The sequence below is a fragment of the Carcharhinus amblyrhynchos genome, chromosome 4, assembly GCF_965287045.1.
Source record: "Carcharhinus amblyrhynchos chromosome 4, sCarAmb.v2.hapA, whole genome shotgun sequence".
NCBI lineage: Eukaryota > Metazoa > Chordata > Chondrichthyes > Carcharhiniformes > Carcharhinidae > Carcharhinus > Carcharhinus amblyrhynchos.
Genome location: NC_137327.1, coordinates 59,507,960 through 59,530,007, shown reverse-complemented (window position 1 = coordinate 59,530,007; position 22,048 = coordinate 59,507,960). Strand labels below are relative to the sequence as shown.

At 42.5% G+C, this 22,048-nt stretch overlaps 1 protein-coding gene across 1 annotated transcript in view; it reads right to left on the bottom strand.

Annotated features, from left to right (window-relative positions):
• The window catches only part of vac14 (vac14 homolog (S. cerevisiae)), a 347,166-nt gene that overhangs the window by 225,636 nt on the left and 99,482 nt on the right, over positions 1-22,048 (bottom strand). The window contains exon 13 of the mRNA XM_080187225.1: positions 20,830-20,895. Within this exon, the coding sequence (XP_080043351.1) occupies positions 20,830-20,895 (66 nt within the window). The remainder of the gene's footprint in view (positions 1-20,829; positions 20,896-22,048) is intronic.

Below are 22,048 nucleotides of genomic sequence, written 5' to 3'. Positions count from 1 at the left end.
TGCTACCCACAGAGGGGGCAAGGGCACAGGAAGACAGCAACACCAGATTTCTCTTACTTGCATTTTGTTGCCAAATGCACTGAACATACAACTCACATGCATCCCTCCATCCAACAACCATTGGCTGAAACAATTGGAGTTGTCATTGACACTGTCACCTCAAGAATCACACATCAGAATGACCTAATGTGGTTGCTAATTAAGTCATTGTACAATTATAAAATATACAAGATACCACCCATATACCCAAGTGCTCAGTTTTTTCACTATGCTTCATTTTATGTTAAAGTTTTTCAGCCTATTACAGTCCAGAGCAACTACCATATGTGACACTGTTTGATAGAGCACAAACTAGTCAGCCCAATGAAATGCACAACACTTCATACTGTTACTTCAAAAGGTCTTGTGATTCAATCCACATTATTCCTTTGCCTCCTCCTGCTATGCACCTGAACATACATTCCAAGCTCTGGTCTAATGATTCCGTAAGAAGTCTCACAACACCAGGTTAAAGTTCAACCAATTTATTTGATAGTAAACTCAAGCCTTTGGGGTTTCTGAAAGCTTGTGAGTTTACAATACCGAAGTTTACTATCAAGTAAATTGGTTGGACTTTAACCTGGCGTTGAGAGACTTCTTATTGTGTTTACTCCAGTCCAACGCTGGCATCTCCACATCCTAACAATTCACAACATTGCGTGGCGATTATAGAATCATGGAACTATAGAACCCCTACAGTGCAGAAGAGACCATTCAGCCCATTGACCTTACACCGATTCTCAGATAGATGTCATTCCACACATTTACCATGGCTAATACCACATAACCTACACATCTTGGGACACTAAAAGGGAATGCAGCATATCTAATCCACCTAACCTTTAATAACAACTTGTATCCTACCTTACTTCTCCAACCTGTACCTAGCACATTATAGAACAGTTCTTTAGAAGGGTCATATAGACTAGAAATATTAACAATGCTTGTCTCTCCACAGATGCTGCCAGACCTGCTGAGTTTATCCAGCATTCTCTGTTTTTATTTCAGATTTCCTATATCTGCAGTATTTTGTTTTGATTCTGAGCTGTAGTTTGAGCTTAATTTCTACCTCACTGAGCTCATTATTTTTATATTTAAGGCACTGGCTTCTGTTGTTTGGTTCCTAATATTGCTGTTGGTTTGAATGAACTGTAAATGACGAAATATTGAACTTATTGAAGAGATTCTGCATGTGACAAAGCAGGAAGCAAACAAGAGTGTGGCAGGACAACTGAATAAATTACTACACAGGAAGCACAGGCCTCTCACCCACAGCAGTAGCTCTGACACCTGGAAGGCAATAACAGGTCTCACAACACCAGGTTAAAGTCCAACCAGTTTATTTGATAGTAATAAACTGTTCAAATAAACTGGTTGGACTTTAACCTGGTGCTGTGAGACCTCTTACTGTGTTTACCCCAGTCCAACGCCGGCATCTCTTCATCACAATTGGAAGGCAACCATTCCCTTTGCAAATTCTCTGAGGTTCAGCTTCATTGCAGTGTGTTCCAAGTGCTGGCAATCAACCAAGATCACCTTCACTTCCACCTTGGCCCTGGATGATTATTTTTCCTCCCAAGCAGCAGAGAATGATTAGAGTGTTTCACCCCACTGATTTACTTTTTGGGTCATGACAAACTACAAAATAGTTTCTCAACGCTGGTTAAATCCATGTAATTTCCAACACTCCTTTCCACACTCAACCCCCTATCCCACATTCTTACACACACAATAAAAAGGCTGCATACTAGTGTGTTTTGACAAGACAATTCCACACAACAATAGGAGACAGCAGGTACCATAATAAGAGTACTGTAGTCATGCATTTTGCTGCTGTTTGTGACACTTTGTGTAAACTATTTCCCTACATTGTAACAGTTCAAAAAGTACATTGTTGCACAGTCTGTATTTTGCCTCCGGCAAACCTCAGCTCTGCAGTCCTTTTACCTTGCAGCAAACATCACTAACTGCCACCAAAAACAGCAAGGAATCAGGTGAGTCTGCTATTTGGCTGCAATAGGCAGATGTGAATGAATCATATCCTTTGAGTTGCATTTTCAAATCCCACTTTAGGGCTTGAACACGAATCTAGGCAGACACCTTCCAATACAGTCTCTCAAGTGAGATGTTAAACCAAGGACGAATTGGTCCTTGTGACGTTAAAGCTGTTAAACTTTCGGGTAAACACTCACAATCCCATGGCACTATTCTGAAGAAGAACAGGGAAGTTATCACCTGTGTCCTGTCCAACATTCATCCCTCAACCAGCAGCCAATGCAGGTTCCCTGGTTGTGATATCTTGTTTGCCCAATTTGGCTGCCATGTTTCCCACATTACAAGAATACTTCATTGGTTAATAAGCATTTTGAGATGGTCCAGGTATGGGCGAAGCCCACTTGATCACATCTTGACATGATACTGCAGAAGTCAGGGATAGCACAGAAACAAGGATTACTCTTCTCAACAGGCTTTTGATCCAAACAGAATGAGTGTGTTGTGTTATCTTACCATCTTAACTATAATAGTAGTTTCACACATGAAACCTTGCTTTATATTTAAGGAATTTCCACAGTTTTAGATCATACCAATCATTCAGCAAACTTTCTCCAATAAGGACAATCAATTATGTGCTTCACATCTTTAATGGGATGAGAAGATTTTTGGTTCCACAATGCTTTGAAATATTTACATGCATATCCTTCCAAAACATCATTGTGCCACCTTCCCTAATGATTTGCTCTCAAGAGAAAGAGTCTCATTGGCCCAGAAAGCTTAAACTACAATAAATGTTTGTTCATTTTGAATATTAGTCCTAGAGAACCTGGATTTGTGTAAAGGATCACTTTCCCATTGTCCTTTTCACTTCAGCACACAAGCATTCCATCCTTTCATTTCCACCCCTGATGAATAGATAACCAGCATTTTCAGTCTATAAAGAAAGGCAAGGGAGGACTTTCTTTTGACTGTGCCTTCCACGCCATTAGATGCCCCAATGTTCTTTATGTTCAACAATGTACTTTTTGAACTGTAGGGAAATGGTTTACACAAAAAGTGTCACAAACAGCAACAAAATGCATGACTACAGCTAGCAATATTGATTCAGAGATAAATATTGGCCAGAAAGCTGGTGAAAACTTGATTTGCCTTTGAACACTACAATGCGATTTTTTTTCACATCTACCTGAAGGAACAGATACCTCATCTGGAAGTTGGCAACTCCAATGAAGCAGTAGTCCTTCAGTACTCCCTGAGGACTGTACTCGAACGTCAGCTTAAATTTTGTATTCAAGTTTGTGAAGTGAGATTTGAACTTCTGACCGAGCAAAAGCACTGCCAAAGTTGATCACTGTCTCTTTGAAAACCAACTCAACTCTACATAAATACTAGACTCATCCAAGTTATATTTATAAACAAGTACAAGAAAGAAATAGGCAGGAGAACCATGACAGAATAGCCTAAAAAAAACACCTTCACTGTTTTCAAGAAATGGTCTCAGCCCTTTCACTTAAGGAGAGGAAGCTGTCTGTAGTGAATCCAAGAAACTGAGAACACAAACACCCTCAGCTAAATGGTGCAGAAAATAACTGCTCATCATCCTTCTTAAAATGACTTCCTTCATCTTGGCCTAGTTTGTAAGATGAAGGGCAGGTTGTTTTTTAAGAGGAGGCATACAGGGCAGAGCAGATAACTGGCATTCATTTCCTCTTGTGAACTTTAGTTGTCTTTGTTCAGTCAGCAGTTCCCAGCAGAGTGTCTCATCGCTTCTGGTAAGCAAGACTCATCACACTATATATCAAGGAAGTAAACCAGGATCCACTTTAAAAGTAATACAACTGCCTAATAATATGGGACAGACTTAATAATAACTGGTTCCCAGATTGCAATTATCAGAGATTTCCAGTTTGGCGTCACCAATTGCATTCCAGCTGATATCTAAGGAACAAACTTCACTTTGGGGATGAATAAAGATTTGGGGAAGGAAAGTGCTCCTATTTTTGAACACTTGTGTAGATTTAACATCAGTAACTCTAACTGGAGCTTACAATTTCATCTGCTTAACTAAGTTACAAGAACTACTTTTCTTGATTCAAACACCATGTTGACACACAAAACATTACCACCTGATTCAAGCTGGCAAGGTCACACCTGTCTAGTCGCCAATGATCAGCATGCATACACAAGTCCACGGCTTGCTTCACCTAGCTCTGCACATTTACTAGCAATCCTCCAGTCTCAAGAGGACTGACTCAGACTTGGGCCACTAAATAGGATAGTTTGAGTGCAGCTATCATAGAAACCCTACAGTGCAGAAAGAGGCCATCTGGCCCATCAAGTCTGCACCGACCACAATCCCACCCAGGCCCTACCCCCATATCTTTACACATTAACCTGCTAATCCCTCTAACCTATGCACCTCAGGATACAGAGGCAATTTTTAGCATGGCCAATCAACCTAACCCACAAATCTTTGGACTGTGGGAGGAAACCGGAGCACCCAGAGGAAACCCACGCAGACACGAGGAGAATGTGCAAACTCCACGCAGACAGTGACCCAAGCCAGGAATCGAATCCAGGGCCCTGGAAGCAGTCTTTCACACAAATCTATTTGGCACCTGTAATGAGTAGCATTTACATCACATACCTGATCATTAATTCAAATAGATTTGGCAGCTAATTCTAGAAGATGAGTTAAACTAGCAAGCTCAATGCTAAGAGTGTAAGATGGCAGCTATCCTCAATAAGATAGGTAGGGATGAAGCAACATGCTACAACTTTGTCAAATCTTCTACTGTGGAGAGCGGCAAACGATTCAATTTTAGCTGCAGATGTGCCACAGGACTGTGAGGGAAGTCCCAGCAAGTGCACAGAAGTGACACTTATGCAGGAAGTTTAAACTCCTGATTGCCAGTTTTACCCTGAGCTGATTGCTACACAATTTCCTATGACAGTGGGATCAAGAATCATAGAATCACCGATCAGATAGACAGAACCATAAAGATTTGAACCATTTACCCTACACTTGCACTGGCTTTTACATGGATTTATTTAGTGGTTTTTGTAACAGATACAGGCTGCATACTGAGTTGGTATTGTCAGGAGTGCGGGGATAAGGGAGGGGGTGAGAATTGCCAGTGAGGGAAGGCTGCGCAGTCTGGTTTTTAGGGCTTCGCTGGAATTACACTCAGCCTCCTGACTCACATCCCTGCTGGAGCTGACACTGGAAGGTACAAATGCAAAATGTAAATAGGCAGATTAAATCAGTCGGGGGGGGGGGGGGGGGGGGTGTGTGTGTTTGTGTGTGTGTGTGTGTGTGTGTGTGTGTGTGTGTGTCTGTGTGTGTGTACCCACCTTGCCACTGGCTGGAATTCTAGGTTATTATGGTCAAAAACCACTGATGGAAAGCAAACATTGTAGCCACGGAGCAAGCTGGTTTTTATCTCATTCATTATTCCTGCAAACATAAATTTTCAAACCATGGTGTTTTTCAGCACGTAGATCTGAAAGGAGCAGCACCATAGTGCCAGAGCCGAATAAACCCTACAACCCCTCCAAGTGATTAACAGGCATATCAAATTAAGCCATTTCAGATTGGAGGGTGGGGATTGCCTAGTTTAGGACATTGCACAGATGGATGGTTAGAAATCCATAAATTCCAATGAATTTGTACCAAGACATGGGCACAATCTCCAATCAAAGACACAATCCTGATAGAGGTCTTTAAGATTATGAAAGGGTTCAATAGAGATGGCAAATAAAAGATACTCTCAAGGGGAACACAACAGGGAAACCTTTGTGCTCAGAGTGGGACATAATGGTACGAGGATATTGATGAGGTTAGCCATTAGATGAAGAAGGGGTGGGAGCAGGCTCACATGCAGCAGTTTCTGCACTGTGAATATATAACAGCCTATTTAAATTCATAGTTTAATAGAATCATACAACGGTTACAGCATGGAAGGAAGCCATTCGGCTCATTGTGTCATTGCCAGCCCTCTGCAGGAGTAATATTCTCCTGTCTTTTCCCGATTTATTTGATAGTAAACTCACAAGCTTTCGAGGTTAAGCTCTTCTTCAGGTGAATGGAGAGTTCTGGCCTCAGACAGAGCATATAAAGTACGGACAGTTTACAGATTACTGATTAGAATGCGAATCTTTACACCTAACCTGCTGTTCGAGTCCTAAAGTGGCCGACAATGCGAGTGGAAGGAGCACTGAGCACAGGTTAAAGAGATGTGTATTATCTCCAGACAGTACAGTAAGTGAGGTTTTGCAAACACAGGCAAGTCACGGGGGTTACAGATAGTGCGACATGAGCCCAAAATCCCTGCTGAGATCGTCCTCATGTGTGCGGAACTTCGCTATCAGTCTCTGCTCAGCGACTCTGCGCTGTCGTGTGTCGTGAAGGCCGCCTTGGAGAACGCTTACCCGAAGGTCAGAGGCTGAATGCCCGTGACCACTGAAGTGTTCGCCAACAGGAAGGGAACAGTCTTGCCTGGTGATTGTCGAGCGATGTTCATTCAACCGTTGCCGTAGCGTCTGCATGGTCTCCCCAATGTACCATGCTTCGGGACATCCCTTCTTGCAGCGTATCAGGTAGACAACGTTGGCCGAGTTGCAAGAGTATTTACCGTTTACCTGGTGGATGGTATTCTCACGTGTGATGATGTCATCCTTCAACATATCATTGATGAAGATGAACATCTCGCCAGGGCTATCCCCACACCCCCACTTCTTGCCTTCAGACAACCACGCAACTTCAAACAGACCATTGTTCGCAGCAAACTGCCCAGCCTTCAGGAGAACAGTGACCACAATACCACACAACCCTGCCACAGCAACCTCTGCAAGACATGCCGGATCATCGACATGGATGACATCATCACACGGGAGAATACCATCCACCAGGTACACGGCAAATACTCTTGCAACTCGGCCAACGTTGTCTACCTGATGCGTTGCAAGAAGGGATGTCTCAAAGCATGGTACGTTGGGGAGGCCGTGCAGACGCTACGACAACGGATGAATGAACATCGCTCGACAATCACCAGGCAAGACTGTTCCCTTCTTGTTGGCGAACACTTCAGTGGTCATGGGCATTCAGCCTCTGACCTTCGGGTAAGCGTTCTCCAAGGCGGCCTTCACGACACACGACAGCACGGAGTCACTGAGCAGAGACTGATAGCCAAGTTCCGCACACGAGGATGGTCTCATGGGTTCATGTCGCACTATCTGTAACCCCCATGACTTGCCTGGGTTTGCAAAACCTCACCTACTGTACTGTCTGGAGATAATACACATCTCTTTAGCCTGTGATCAGTGCTCCTTCTACTCACATTGTTAGCCACTTTAAGACTTGAATAGTAGGTTAGGTGTAAAGATTCGCATTCTAATCAGTAATCTGTAAACTGTCTGTGCTTTATATGCTCTGTCTGAGGCCAGAACTCTCCATTCACCTGAAGAAGAGCTTAACCTCGAAAGCTTGAGAGTTTACTATCAAATAAATCGGTTGGACTTAAACCTGGTGTTGTCAGACTTTTTACTGTGTTTACCCCAGTCCAACGCCAGCATCTCCACATCATTTTCCCTGTAGCCCAGAAAATGTTTTGTTTTCAGATACTGATCCAATTCCCCTTTGAGTGCTTCAACTGAACCTGCCTCCACCACACACTCAGGCAGTGCATTCCAGGTCCTAACCACTTGCTGCATGAAAAATGTCTTCTCATTTCACCATTGCTTCTTTTGCCAATTATCTTAAATTTGTGCCCTCTGGTTCTCAATCCTTCCACCAATGGGGACAGATTCTCCCTAGCAAACTTTGTCCAATCCCCTGATTTTGAATACCTCTATCAAATCTCTCTCAACCTTCTCTCCTCCAAGTGGAAAACAGTCCTAACTTCTCCAATCCATCTACAGAACTGAATTTCCTCATCCCTGGACCCATTTGAGAAAATCTTTTCCATACCCTCTCTTAATACCTCACATCCTAAAGTGTGATGCCCAATTTGGACACAATACTCCATCTGAGGCTGAATTATTATTTTATACAGGTTTAATACAACCTCCTTGTTTTTGTGTTCTCGCTCTACTTATACATACTGTTTAGTTTATTAACTGCTCTCTCAACCTTCCCTGTCACCTTTAATAATGTGTATATATACACTTAAGTCTCTGCTCTTGTATCCTTTATTTTGTATCATCTCTCTGCATACTTCCTACCAAAGTGAATCATTTCACACTTCTCTACATTAAGTACTTTAACATTAAACAGAACTGACTGTTAATGAGCACTAAAGCCATCTCCCAGATTTAAATTGGCAAGAAATGCAAATTAGCAGCCAATGTAGTGTGGATGCTCATTAGCATAACAACAGCCCGTATTTATATAGCACCTTTGACATAATGTTTCAAGGCATTTTGCAGAGGCATCATCAGACAAAAATCAGACAATGGGCCACTTGACGAGATTTTAGGACAGATGATCAAAAACTTGGTCAAAGATAGGTTTTAAGGAACATTGTAAGGAAAGAGGCAGAAAGGCAGAATTTGGAGACAAAGTTCCAGAGCTTTGGATAATTTAGTTTATTATTAAATTCACACAAATTACATTAAAGTCATTACATTACATGGCCAAACAGGCAAGAATCCTGAAAGCTGAAATGGTGCCAGGCTCAAATTTAAGATCAAAAGCATGACGATGTGTCATGATCTAGTTTTGCAGAATTGCAAGCTAAGGGTGGTTACAGAGCACATTAGTGCTACAGGGGACGGATATACTTCAGCTGCCATTTGCGCAATAGCAAAGATCAAGGCAGAAAAAGGCGGCTCTGCTTTCTTTAGTGGCAATAATCATCAAATGGTTAGAATTAAACTGTGGATCAAGATACAGACATTGCATATTAAATGCTTGAGGAAGGACAGGAGTGGGGGGGTGGTGGGAGATAAAGGCTTGGATTCATGGCTCAATTTAGAATATCCATATAATGAATAGTTTAATATGACTGATCCTTCAATATGTTTCTCCGGATTAAATTAACTTCAAAGAAGTCTAATTCGTCACTCAGTGGCTGTGGCTGGAAAATATTTAATCTGTTTAAGAGGAGAGACGAGAGAGGGGAAAATAGTTGTTCTCTTTTGACAGCCTTCATCATTTGCCACTGTCAAAAATCTAGACTCACTTAACACAAGTCATTCTGTCAAAATATTTCTAGGTGTTTCAAATAAACCTACTGAGATAAGACACTGGGGGAGAATGGCCTGCAGCAACAAATGGAGATTTAAAGCTTTGCAGTTTAATTATATATATTTTTTTAAAAGTCTACTTTCGAGATTATTGTCCCTACTTCCTGACATGGTGACCATTTATTCCAAACTTATTCCCTACACACAATCCAAAGCAGCAAACCAAGTTGTTTAATTTATTAAGGGGCTTGATAGAGTAGACGTAGAAAAAGCATGTAAATTGGTGAAAAATTTCAAAACCAGGAACCATAAATGTAAAATAGTCGCTAATAAATCCTGGAAGGAGTTCAGATCGAATATATTTATCTAGAGATTGGTAAAAATGTGGAACTCACCAATACACATTCAAGATAGCGCAGGAACCCCAGCATACTCTATAATTCTATCTTTCACTCTCGTTCTATGCTTTTAAAACTGTACTCTACCTCTAAGTTCCAGCTATGACTGTAAACTGCATTCTGCATCCTCTCCTTTCCTTCTCCCGTATGTACGCTACGAACGGTTTGCTTTGTCTGTATAGAGTACAAGAAACATTACTTTTCACTGTACACCAATACATGTGACAATGATAAATCAAAATGGAAGGGAGTAGCTGAGGTGAATAGCATAGATACATTTAAGGAGAAGCTTGATAAGCAAATGAGGAAAGGAATAGAAGGATATGCCAATTGGGTTGGATTAAGATAGGTGAGGGGAGGTTTGTGTAGATAGCAGCAATATCAGTTGGGCTGAATGGCAAATGTTTCTGTGCTGTAAATTCTATGTAATTCTAACATACAAATATTCTGAACTCAGTTCACAGGCCAGTTATACTCCAGCCATCATGTCAATGTATAGTTGTGCTCAATGCCCACCAACACTAAAGGTGTACTTTAACTCTGGAAACATGTCAGTCATCTGAGTACATCCTGCATTATGCCAAATGATGCAGGACCCTCTTGGGCTACCCCATCTTCTAAAGCACACCCCCATATACTTGGGCTTCACAAGATGTGCACTGCAACTAAAGACCACATGGAAGCATTTTAGGTTTAATTTAAAATTCTTTCAATATTGGCAAAGTGCCCATATGCCAGCAGACACCAAGATTTAAATATAACTGGTCAATAATAATCACTGTGCCTGCATAATGTCACTAGGAACAGCAATATCCAGAGACCCTACTCTATTTGATTTGATTTATTATTGTCACATGTATTAGTGTACGGTGAAAAGTATTGTTTCTTATGTGCTATAGAGACAAAACGTACCACACATGGAGAAGCAAATCAGAGAATGTAGAATGTAGTATTACATTCATAGCTAGGGCGTAGAGAAAGATCAACTTAATATAAGGTAAGTCCAGTCAAAAGTCTGACTGCAACAGGAAAGAAGCTAGTCAAGTCGGTTGGTACATATCCTCAGATTTTTGTATCTTTTTCCAGATAGAAGGTGGTGGGAGAGAGTATGTTCAGGGTACTTGAGGTCCTTGATTATGCTGGTTGCTTTTCTGAGGCAGCAGAAAGTGTAGACAAGAGTCTGGGAGGCTGATTCAAGTGATGGACTGGGCTTTGTTCACAACCTTTTGCTGTCTTGGACAGAGCAGGAGCCATACCAAGCTGTGATACAATCAGAAAGAATGCTTTCTATGGTGCATTGGTACAAGTTGGTGAGGGTTGTAGCGGACATGACAAGTTTTCCTAGCTTCCTGAGAAAGTAGAGGCTTTGGTGGGCTTTCTTAGCTTTAGTGTTGGCATGAAGGGACCAGGACAAGTTGTTGGTGATCTGGGCTAAAAACTTGAAGCTCTCAATCATTTTCACTTTGTACCCATTGATGTAGACAGGGGCATGTCCCCACTAGGCTTCTTGAAGTCGATAACTACCTCTTGCATTTTGTGACACTGAGGGAGAGATTATTGTCGTCACACAAGGTCACCAAATTCTCTCTTTCCGGTACTTTGTCTCATCATTGTTTGAGATCTGATCCACTGGTGGTGTCATCAGCAACTTGGAAATCGAGTTGGAAGGGAATTTGGCCACACAGTCATAGGTTTGTAAGGAATATAGTGAAGGGCTGAAGACACATCCCTGTGGTGCACCAGTGTTGAGGATGATCATGGAAGAAGTGTTCTCACCTATTCTTACTGATTGCGGTCTGCGGGTTATGAAGTCTAGGATCCAGTTGCAGAGGGAGGAGCTGAGCCTCAGGACATGAAGTTTGGAGATGAGTTTTGTAGGAATAATGGTGTTGAAGGCTGAGCTGTAGTTAATAAATAGGAGTCTGATATAGGCGCCTTTATCATCTAGGTGTTCCAGGGTTGAGTGCAGGGCAAGGGAGATGGCATCTGCTGTGGACATGTTGCAGGGGTAGATGAACTGTATCTGGGAGCTGGAACTGATTTGTGCCATGATCACCTTTTTGAAGCACTTCATAATGATGAATGTGAGAGCCACCAAATGATAATCATTAAGGCACACTGCCTGGTTTTTCTTTGGTACTGGGACGATGGTCATTTTCTTGAAGCATATAGGGATCTTAGATTGGTATAAAGAGGGGTTGAAGATGTGTGCAAGTACTCCTGCCAGCTACTCCATGCAGTACCCCATCCAGGCCAGTCACTTTCCACGGGTTGACTTTTGAGAAGGCTCTTCTGGTGTCTGCGATGGTGACCTCGGATACAGCTCCGTCTGAGTCTTCCTGGGTGCAGTGTGCTCTCGCTGACCTCTTGTTCAAAACGGGTATGGAATGTGTTGCGCTCAGAGGGGAGGGGTGCATCGATGCCAATGATTTTACACGCTTTCATCTCACTTCCCAGATGTTATGCAGTAAAATTTCACCATTAAACAAAGGAAATAAATTAAAAATGGTTCTCCTCAAAATGGTCCAGTTTTTGCTGAAGTTTTGCTGATGCTTCAGGTTTCTCAATATTTAGATTGAGTCAGTGAATAAATCAGCGCTCATTTTTAATGAGTGCGCATCTAATTCATAAGGAACGATCTGCCTTTGACAAAGCCATGCTGACTCCTTTTGAGCGTACTAAACTTCCTTAAATGTTCATAAGTCCTGTCCCTCAGGATCTTCTCCATCAAATTACCAACCACTGAGGTTAGCCTCACCGGTCAATAATTTCCTGGGCTATCCCTATTCCCTTTCTTGAATATAGGAATATAGTTCCGATCACAAACAGGGCACAAAGACACAAACTCAATTTACATGCATAATGATTGGAATGTGAGTTTGTGTCTTTGTGCCCTGTTTGTGATCAGAACTCCCAGCCACCTGATGAAGGGGCAGCCTGTTCCAAAAGCTTGGAGTGTTTGCTACAAATAAACTTGTCGGACTTTAAGCTGTTGTTGTGGGATTTCTATGGCCAAGCCAGTTCTGAATCCATCTAGCTAGTTCACCCTTGATCCCGTATGATTTAACCTTTTGCACCAGCCAGTCATGAGGGACCTTATCAAATGCTTTACTAAAATCCATGTAGCTGACATCCATGGCCCTTCTCTTGTCGATCATTTTTGTCACCTCAAAAAAACTCAACCAAATTTGTGAGGCATGACTTCCCTCGTACAAAACCATGTTGTCTATCGCTAATGAGACTTCTCTGTTCTAAATGCATATAGATCCTATCTCTAAAGGACCTTCTCCAACAATTTCCCTACCATGGACGTCAAGCTCACTGGCCTATCATTACCCGGGTTATGCTTGCTACCCTCCTCAAATAACGGGAACATATTTGCTATCCTCCAATCCTCTGGGACCTCACCCGTGTCCAATGAAGAAACAAAGATGTCTTGTCTCCCTCAGTAATCTAGAGCAGATGCCATCTGGCCCTGCATATTTGTCTACCTTAATGCTTCCTAAAGCACCTAACACTTCCTCCCTTGTAATTGTGATTTGTTCTAACGGGTTTACACATCCCTCTGAGATACTATCAATGTGTCCCTCTCCTTTGCATCCAACTAATGCAGTGTATTCATTTAGGATCTCACCTACTTCCTTGGGTTCTAAGCATAATTCCCTTCCTTTGTTCCAGAGATCCGACTCTTTCTCTGACAACCCTCTTGTTCCTAACGCATGTATAAAATGCCTTGGGATTCTCCTTAATCCTGTCTGCCAAGGGCATTTCATAAGCCCTTTTTGCCCTTCTAACTCCCTGTTTGAGTTCTTTTCTACTTTCTCTGTATTCCTTTGGCGCTTCCTCTGTTTTTAGCTGCCTGGATTTTATGTATGTCTCCTTTTTCTTTTTGATTAAGCCCACAATTTCTCTGGTTATCCATGGCTCTCGAATCCTATCTTTCCTGTCCTTCCTTTTTACAGGCACATGCCTGTCCTGCACTCCTATCAACTGCTCCTTAAAAGACTCCCATATGCCAGATGTGGATTTACCCTCAAACAGCCTCTTCCAATCAACGGCAACCAAATCCCCCCTAATCCGGCTGTAGTTAGCCTTCCCCCAGTGCGGCAGATTTAGCCATGGAAATTCTATCAAATTCTAGTCATATAACATCTTTACTTTTCAGTTATAAATAATAATGTAATAATCAGTAATAATGATTGCATGCAACATTAAAAGCTTTTAGAAATCAGACTTTGAGAATAAGGTTCAAAAGAGTTTTCAGTTTAGAAGCATCCTCTGATTCTTGGAGCACTCCATCACTAGGCAATCCTTGTGCATGTCCATAAATTAACTTTTAAAACCTGAAATTCAGTTAAAGGATAACTCACTTGCTATGCATTTTCTTTGCTGTATTTCATATATTGCACTTTATCAAGTTTCTCTGTTTTCCTAACCATAAATGTTCTGTAATTTTACTCAATATAAAAATGCTAATCCTACAATTTTTAAAAATTGTTTTACTTGTGTTATTTAAATTACTGAATAACTCACTTTTAAACACAAAGTGAATTACTATTTAGTGTTACCTGTAACTATTTTGTTTGGTATTGCAGTGCAAAACTGCTTTAAACCCTGTGAGTTGAATGACAGGTAGAGTCATCATTAATCCTCAGATAACGTGGCCTCTGTACAAAATGATTAATGAATCAAACTGCTTCCAGGCCGTAGGGTACAACAAGGTAACAACCAAAGTGCAACATGCAAGCACCAAACATTTTTTTATAAGCTCGGTATTTTGAGAGACAGGGTCTACAGGCATTTAGAAATGCAAGGACTGATTAGGGACAGTCAGCATGGCTTTGTGAGTATAGTAACAAAAGCAGTAACGGGCCAGACAGGAGACAAAATAGATATTTGGGACTTACACGAGGATACCTCGTAAGAGGAAAAGGGGAAGTGGGAAGCACAGGGAGTGAGCAGAGGGACGGATGTTTGGAGATGAAATGACAAGGTAATGGCGCCAGAGAGCATAAAAAATACCCTCTTGGAACTACACCATGGACTCTCACATATGGGAAAAGAGGCCATGGCAACTAGTATAGAAAAAGAATGGTTGTAGAAAGGAATGGGAAAGGACATAGCCCGACATTGTCACCAATGTGTGATATGTGCGCAATACAACACAAGTTGACCCATAAAAATTAAGATGGGACACCAGGCCTGACCAAAGGGGCCCTGGGAACATTTGCAAATAGATTTCAGAAGGCCACTGCAACAAACCCATGGCAAAACCTATTGTCTGGTTATTATAGACCAGTTTACCAGGTGGGTAGAAGCGTTCCCTACCAGAAACTGTACTGCTACTATGGTGGCTAAAATATTGGCTGAGAAGGTAATCCCTAGATGGGCAATACCCATACAAACTGATTTGGATCAAGGGACACACTTCACCAGAAAGGTTATAAAAACAGTGTGCCAACTGATGGAAATAAAACAAAAATTCCACATCCCCTACCACCCGCAGAGTTCTGGAATGGTGGAACACATGAACAGAACCCTTAAGAATGCCCTGACCAAGGCCATGCAAATGTCAGGAAAAACGTGGACAGAAGTATTGCCCATGAGGTTAAGAGCCACCACAAACCGGACAACTGGATTACCAGAAAGCATCATAACAGGTGGGGCTGACGTAGGCCCACTAAAATACAAAATCAAATGATACGTTTTGGGACTAAGTGCCCAACTAAAAGAGATGCATAAATTAGTAAAGGGTAATCAGGAAGAAACAGACACACAGAGAAAACTTGAGCGGGAAGGCATGTCTTGGTAAAAACATTACCTGAAAAACCAGGGACTGCACCAAAATGGAATGGGCCATATGAGGTTATAATTAGTGGAGATACCTGTACCTTTCTGGACATAAGGGGGAAAGGTGTATGGAAACATTGGACCCAGCCGAAATTATACAAAGAAACGAATGAGTGATATTAACAAGTAAGCCATAAAGTGACCAGACTGCTTTCCCCAAAACAGGTGACGACTACAAGCAAGATTAACTGACACGTTCGGGTTGGCAATACAGTCTGAGAAATTGTTAACAGAGTAATAAGATTGATATTTGCCTGTTGTGAACATGTCTCAGATCGTGTATATAATTGTGTCACTCTATGTTGTCGTGATTGTAAGATTGACAGGGCTAGAAGATAACTTATTCTACAAGGCTCATGTACATTTACACGGTAATTGAACTGTGTGTTACCCACTAGCCCAATCAGTAGAAGCCCTATTTGTGGTCGCCCTTGGGTGGGCATCCCACGACTCTCATATGGCAGATACCTTGGATGCACCATGTAAAGGACAATCAGGCAAATATAAAAGGGGTATACATGGAAGATGAGTGGAGCTAATAAATCCCACAGATCCTGTGTGCAGGAGGCTCCAGGGGGTGAGAGGAAGAATATGCTCAGATGCTGCAAGCTACCCGCTTTGCTTCTTGGGGCAGCGATGGGGATGTGCATATGCCTTGGTCCCCAAGGATGTTTCCTGTGTACAAACACGGTGTGTCCGTCAACGCTTTTGGATAAACAGAGGCTAGTTCATTTGTACCTGTAACAAACAAAGATGCCTGAACGTAACTGCAGGGAGGAACTCATTTGTGGTCAGTGTAATGGGACTCACGTCAGCTCAGCCAAATGGACATACCCATTTGACACTTACCAGTTAGTAGCATCGGGCAGAAGGTCAAGTGAACTGAGCAATTGGCGGTATATACAGTTCGTACAGACCAATAACCAGGATATTAAATGCTATCAGGCCAAGAAGGGATTTGTGTTCCTCCTCAATGGCGCCTTCACGACAGCAACACCAACCCTCCTATTGCAGTAGGAACAATAGGACCATTCACTGTTCTCTGCCCTCACAAGGGGCATATCCGGAGAAAGAGAACGACCTGGGCCATTGTGTGCCGATTCAGAAGTCCCGGCCACACTGGCAGCAGGAGTAATTAGTGCCAAAAATAGAAACCATATTATCTGTGGATTAACCATCCTGCAAAACAGTACATCAAAGGCACTGGAGGCTGTCAACCAAGAATTGGATTAGTCTGCTGCGCATATAATATCAGTTAGCTCAACAGGGGGGAGTATGCACAAAAATAGGAGACAAATGTATAATGCATGTTACAGTTGAATCCTACAATATCATCCAAGTCATTAATGACATAAGAAAGCAGCTCAATGACTTTAGATAAGGCCCCAAGAAGGGGAATAGTTGGCTCGAATGGTTATTGGGAGGATCCTGGAGGGCCCATTTAATGCATGGACTGATCATTCTCCTTGCAATAATGTCTGTTGCCTAATTGTCGGATGCCTTAATGTTATGATGACTTGGATTGCGCCAGGGGCCAGTGTGGTCACCGAAGAACACCTGATGGGAACACCCAAAGACACCAAGGACAACGACGACGACGGAGGAAAGGATGAGAAAGTGGACATCTACCTGTGAACGCGCGATCTTTGGTTACGGGTCAGGCATATCAATTGCTGGACCCACGATGCTGCTATTGTTGGTCCATCAGATTATTACATCATAATCCTGACCAATTTTAGTTGTTGGAGTAAAATCAAAATTAAAGAATACAAGATGGTTACCTGGCACAAAATGGACTCTGGGAAAGACATTAAGATGTACTGGCTTGGGCACAGACATTGACACCAAAGAGTTAAAACCTGTTAGTGTCTAAATTACTGCAGGAAATAAATCAGATCTTGAGACACCTTAGCTTGAGATAAAGCACAGCCAAAACAATGAGTTCTGGTAATGAGATCAGTTGGGAGGCAATAAATGCAAAAATGTATCTCCTTTACGTGTAAGGACGAGCTAACGGCTAATGTCCGTACTTGCCCATTATTTGGACATGTATAAAAGATGCTCCACTGCCATTTTAAAGTTGAGAAGGTGACTGTGTGCACTGCAGAGAGCCCAGCTCCTAGTTGTACGAGAGCCCAGGGGTGTGGTAGGGAGCAGGGGCGGGAGAAATTGCAAAATCTAAAGTAAAAGAGAGGGTATGGGCACGGGAAAATGTTGAGATGTCCCAATGACAAAAGGAGTAGGGGGCATGAGAAAGGTTAGTAGCGTTCCTTCAAATAAGGTCCAGATGAAGGCTGGTATAAATACACTACCTGAATGCACGAAGCATTCGGAACAAAGTGAATGAGCTGATGGTGCAGATCAGCACAAATGGGTATGGTCTAGTGGCTATTTTGGAAACGTGGTTGCAGGGTGACAGGGACTGGGAGCTGAATGTCCAGGAAGGGAGGAAAAAGGGGGTGGGGTAGCTCTGTTAATTAAGGATAATATCAGGGCAGTAGTAAGGGAAGATATAGGCTCCAAAGAGCAAAACGTGGAATCACTGTGGGTGGAGATAAGGAATAGTAAGGGGAGGAAGACACTGGTGGGCGTGGTCTATAGGCCCCCAAATAATAACTTAGACGTGGGGCGGGCTATAAACAAGCAAATAAATGATGTGTGCAGAAATGGAACGGCGATAATTATGGGGGATTTTAATCTGCATATTGATTGGTTGACCCAAGTTGGATGCGGTGGGTTTGAGGAAGAGTTTTTGGAATGCTCTCGGGATAGTTTCCTTGAACAGTGTGTGACGGAACCTACGAGAGAGCGAGCTATCTTAGATCTGGTGTTGTGTAATGAGGCAGGTAGAATTAGGGATCTTATTGTGAGGGATCCTCTTGGGATGAGCGATCATTGTATGGTTGAGTTTTTGATGCAGATGGAGGATGAGAAAGTAGGGTCCCGAACCTGTGTCCTCTGTTTGAGCAGAGGGGAGTATGAGAGGATGAGAAAGGAATTGGCAAATGTAGATTGGGGGCGCAGATTGGTTGGTAGGACAGCTGAGGAACAGTGGACGATTTTTAAGGAGATCTTTTTTGGTACTCAGCAGAAATATATTCCGATGGTAAAGAAGGAATGTAGGAGAAGGGATAACCAACCGTGGTTGTCAAAGGAAATAAAGGAGAGTATTAAATTAAAAGCTCATGCGTTCAGAGTGGCTAAAAGTAGTGGGCGATTAGAAGATTGGGAAAAATTTAAAAATCAACAAAGAATGACTAAGAAGGTGATAAAGAAAGGAAGGATAGACTATGAAGCTAAACTAGCACAAAATATAAAAAAGGACAGTAAAAGTTTTTACAAATATATGAAGAGGAGGAGGCTGGCTAGAGTGAATGTTGGAGCCTTAGAGGATGAGAGGGGGGATTTAGCGGTGGGAGATGAGGAAATGGCTGAGGCCTTAAATAAGTTTTTTGCCTCGGTCTTCATGGAGGAGGACACGAATAGTTTGCCGGATATTAAAGACAGAAGGATGGTAGGAGTTGAGGGCCTGAATGCGATTACTGTCACTAGAGAGTTAGTGCTTGATAAGCTAATGGGACTGAAGGTGGACAAGTCCCCAGGGCCGGACGGACTGCATCCCAGGGTTCTGAAAGAAATGGCAGAGGTGATAGTGGATGCCTTAGTAATTATTTATCAAAATTTGCTGGATTCCGGGGAAGTGCCGGAAGATTGGGAAACGGCTAATGTTACGCCGCTGTTTAAAAAAGGTAGCAGACAAAAGGCAGGGAATTATAGGCCGGTTAGTTTAACGTCTGTAGTTGGAAAAATGCTTGAATCCATCATCAAAGAAGAAATAGCAAGGCACCTAGAAAAGAATGGTTTGATAGAGCAGACGCAGCACGGATTCGTTAAGGGGAAGTCGTGTTTGACGAATTTATTGGATTTCTATGAGGATGTGACTAGTGCAGTAGACAGAGGGGAACCGGTGGATGTGGCGTTTTTAGATTTTCAAAAGGCGTTTGATAAGGTGCCTCATAAAAAGTTGCTACAGAAGGTTAGGGTGCACAGAGTTGTGGGTAAAGTGTTAGCATGGATAGAGGATTGGTTGTCTAATAGGAAGCAGAGAGTTGGTATTAATGGGTGCTATTCTGATTGGCGGTTGGTGACTAGTGGAGTGCCGCAGGGATCGGTGCTGGGGCCTCAGCTATTTACCATTTATATAGATAATCTGGAGGAGGGGGCTGAGTGTAGGGTGACGAAATTTGCTGATGACACAAAGATGAGTGGAAAAGCAAATTGCTTGGAGGGTGTGGAAAGTCTGCAGAGGGATCTGGATAGGCTAAGCAAGTGGGCGAGGACCTGGCAGATGGAGTATAATGTTAGCAAGTGTGAGGTTATCCACTTTGGCAGAAATAATAGTAGGAGGGATTACTATTTAAAGGGAGAAAAGCTGCAGCATGCTCCAGTGCATAGGGACCTGGGGGTCCTTGTGCATGAGTCGGAAAAATGGGATGCTGGCCTTTATAGCGAGGGAGATAGAATATAAAAGTAGGGAGGTCTTGCTCCAACTATACAGGGTACTGGTGAGGCCGCAGCTGGAGTACTGTGTGCAGTTTTGGTCACCGCACTTGCGCAAGGATATATTGGCCTTGGAGGGAGTGTAGAGGAAGTTCACTCGGCTGATACCGGAGATGAGGGGATTGGACCATGAAGACAGACTAAATAGACTGGGTCTGTACTTGTTTAGAAGGATGAGGGGGGATCTTGTAGAGACGTATAAGATAATGAAAGGGATGGATAGGGTAGAGGTAGAGAGATTCTTCCCGCTTAGAAAGGGAAGCAGTACTAGAGGGTACAGCCTCAAGATAAGTGGGCAGTTTAGATCGGAGTTGGGGAGGAACTTCTTCACTCAAAGGGTGGTGAATCTCTGGAATTCTCTGCCCGTTGAAGTGGTGGAGGCTACCTCGCTAAATATATTTAAGTCACGGGTAGATAGGTTTTTGATAGACAAGGGAATTAAGGGTTATGGGGAGAAAGCGGGAAAGTGGAACTGATCCACTTCAGATCAGTCATGATCTTATTGAATGGCGGGGCAGGCTCGAAGGGCTAGATGGCCTACTCCTGCTCCTATTTCTTATGTTCTTATGTTCAGCGCATCTCCCAAAATTTTGTCCAATAAAACTGCGTGTTGAATCTTTAAGTCTGACTCCAAGTGGTGATTTTCCCACAACAATGGGTACAATGGGTATAGAGGGATATGGGCCAAATGCAGGCAATTGGGATTAGCTTAGGGGTTTTAAAAATAAGGGTGGCATGGACAAGTCAGGCCTGTTTCCATGCTGTAAACCTCTATGACTCTATGCTCTAAATGAGGGCTCACCTCATCTGATTCATCAGAAAGTGTCTTCAGCAACATGGGGAAGAGGCTGTCTGTGTGCCGGAACATCTGCAATATAAATGAAGAGTTCTATTAGGATGTTTATCGATAATTTTATTAGGATGTTTTATCAACAATTTTTATTGTTAAAACACATACACTAGAATCACATAGGCTAAAATGCTGGTTCTACACCAAGATTAAAATTGCACTTTCTGCATCAGGCACTGATTCTGACTTCAAATCAAAGTGCAGTACAGCCACATACCTCTGCTGTAGCCCCAATTCACCAACGCCACAGCTACAGTGCAAGTTATCACATGGAGTGAGAAAGAGACAGAGAGAGGGAGGAGTGAAAATAACAGAGCAATTTCCCACAGTACATTCTGCAGATTATACAGGGTGCTAGTGGCAGGTGCATAGCTGAAATGACTGCGCTATCCTGTATGGTTCTTCATTAGAAATTTTACTTCCAGGAACCACAGTAATGGCTATGTTTGGGAATTAAAAAATCATGCTTTTCTGGGATCAAGGGGAAGGAGGGAGGAAGGGAGAAAGAGAGGGATTCATGCGATCTGAAAATGGTAGAACCAGACAGTGGAACTGAAAAATGTTATTCATGCTCAAGTTTAGACTTTGATCATCAATATTCATATAAAGTGAAACAGCACTGAGTGACACTTTGCACATCTGCAGGAACACAAACATTAACACTCCAATTACATGGATTTCAATGTAAATAGAACATCTGAACCCAGCAGTTGTGGTCTCCCAGAAGAATCAACTCTGAGCAGCTGAAACAAAGACAGGAAAATAACTCTGAGCTGCCAGGAGAAAGCAATCTACTTTCCCACCTCTGCACCAAAAGCACTTGATGCCCACTTTTTGCACCAGAGAAGTTTCTTCAGTGCAATTTTTGTAAGGTGATTCCAGTGTGCCGCATTTAATGTTCATAATCTCGGCCTTTTAACTAAAATCAAGTGTAGTTTTGCTATGCTGCACTTGATTGAAGTCATGAGGCTCATTTGAAGCAATTTTTTCAAGTGGCATCTAGGCTTTTGGCTAAGATGCAAATGAGATCAAGCCTTGGAGAAGGTGTAATGCCTGCTCCAATCAGCTTGGATCACGTAGGTCAAGCCCAAGATAGGAAGTGCCCAGCCTGTCCGGTCAGCTTGGATCTGGATTGTCTCACTTGTGGAGACTGAATTGGACTTTGGTTGGA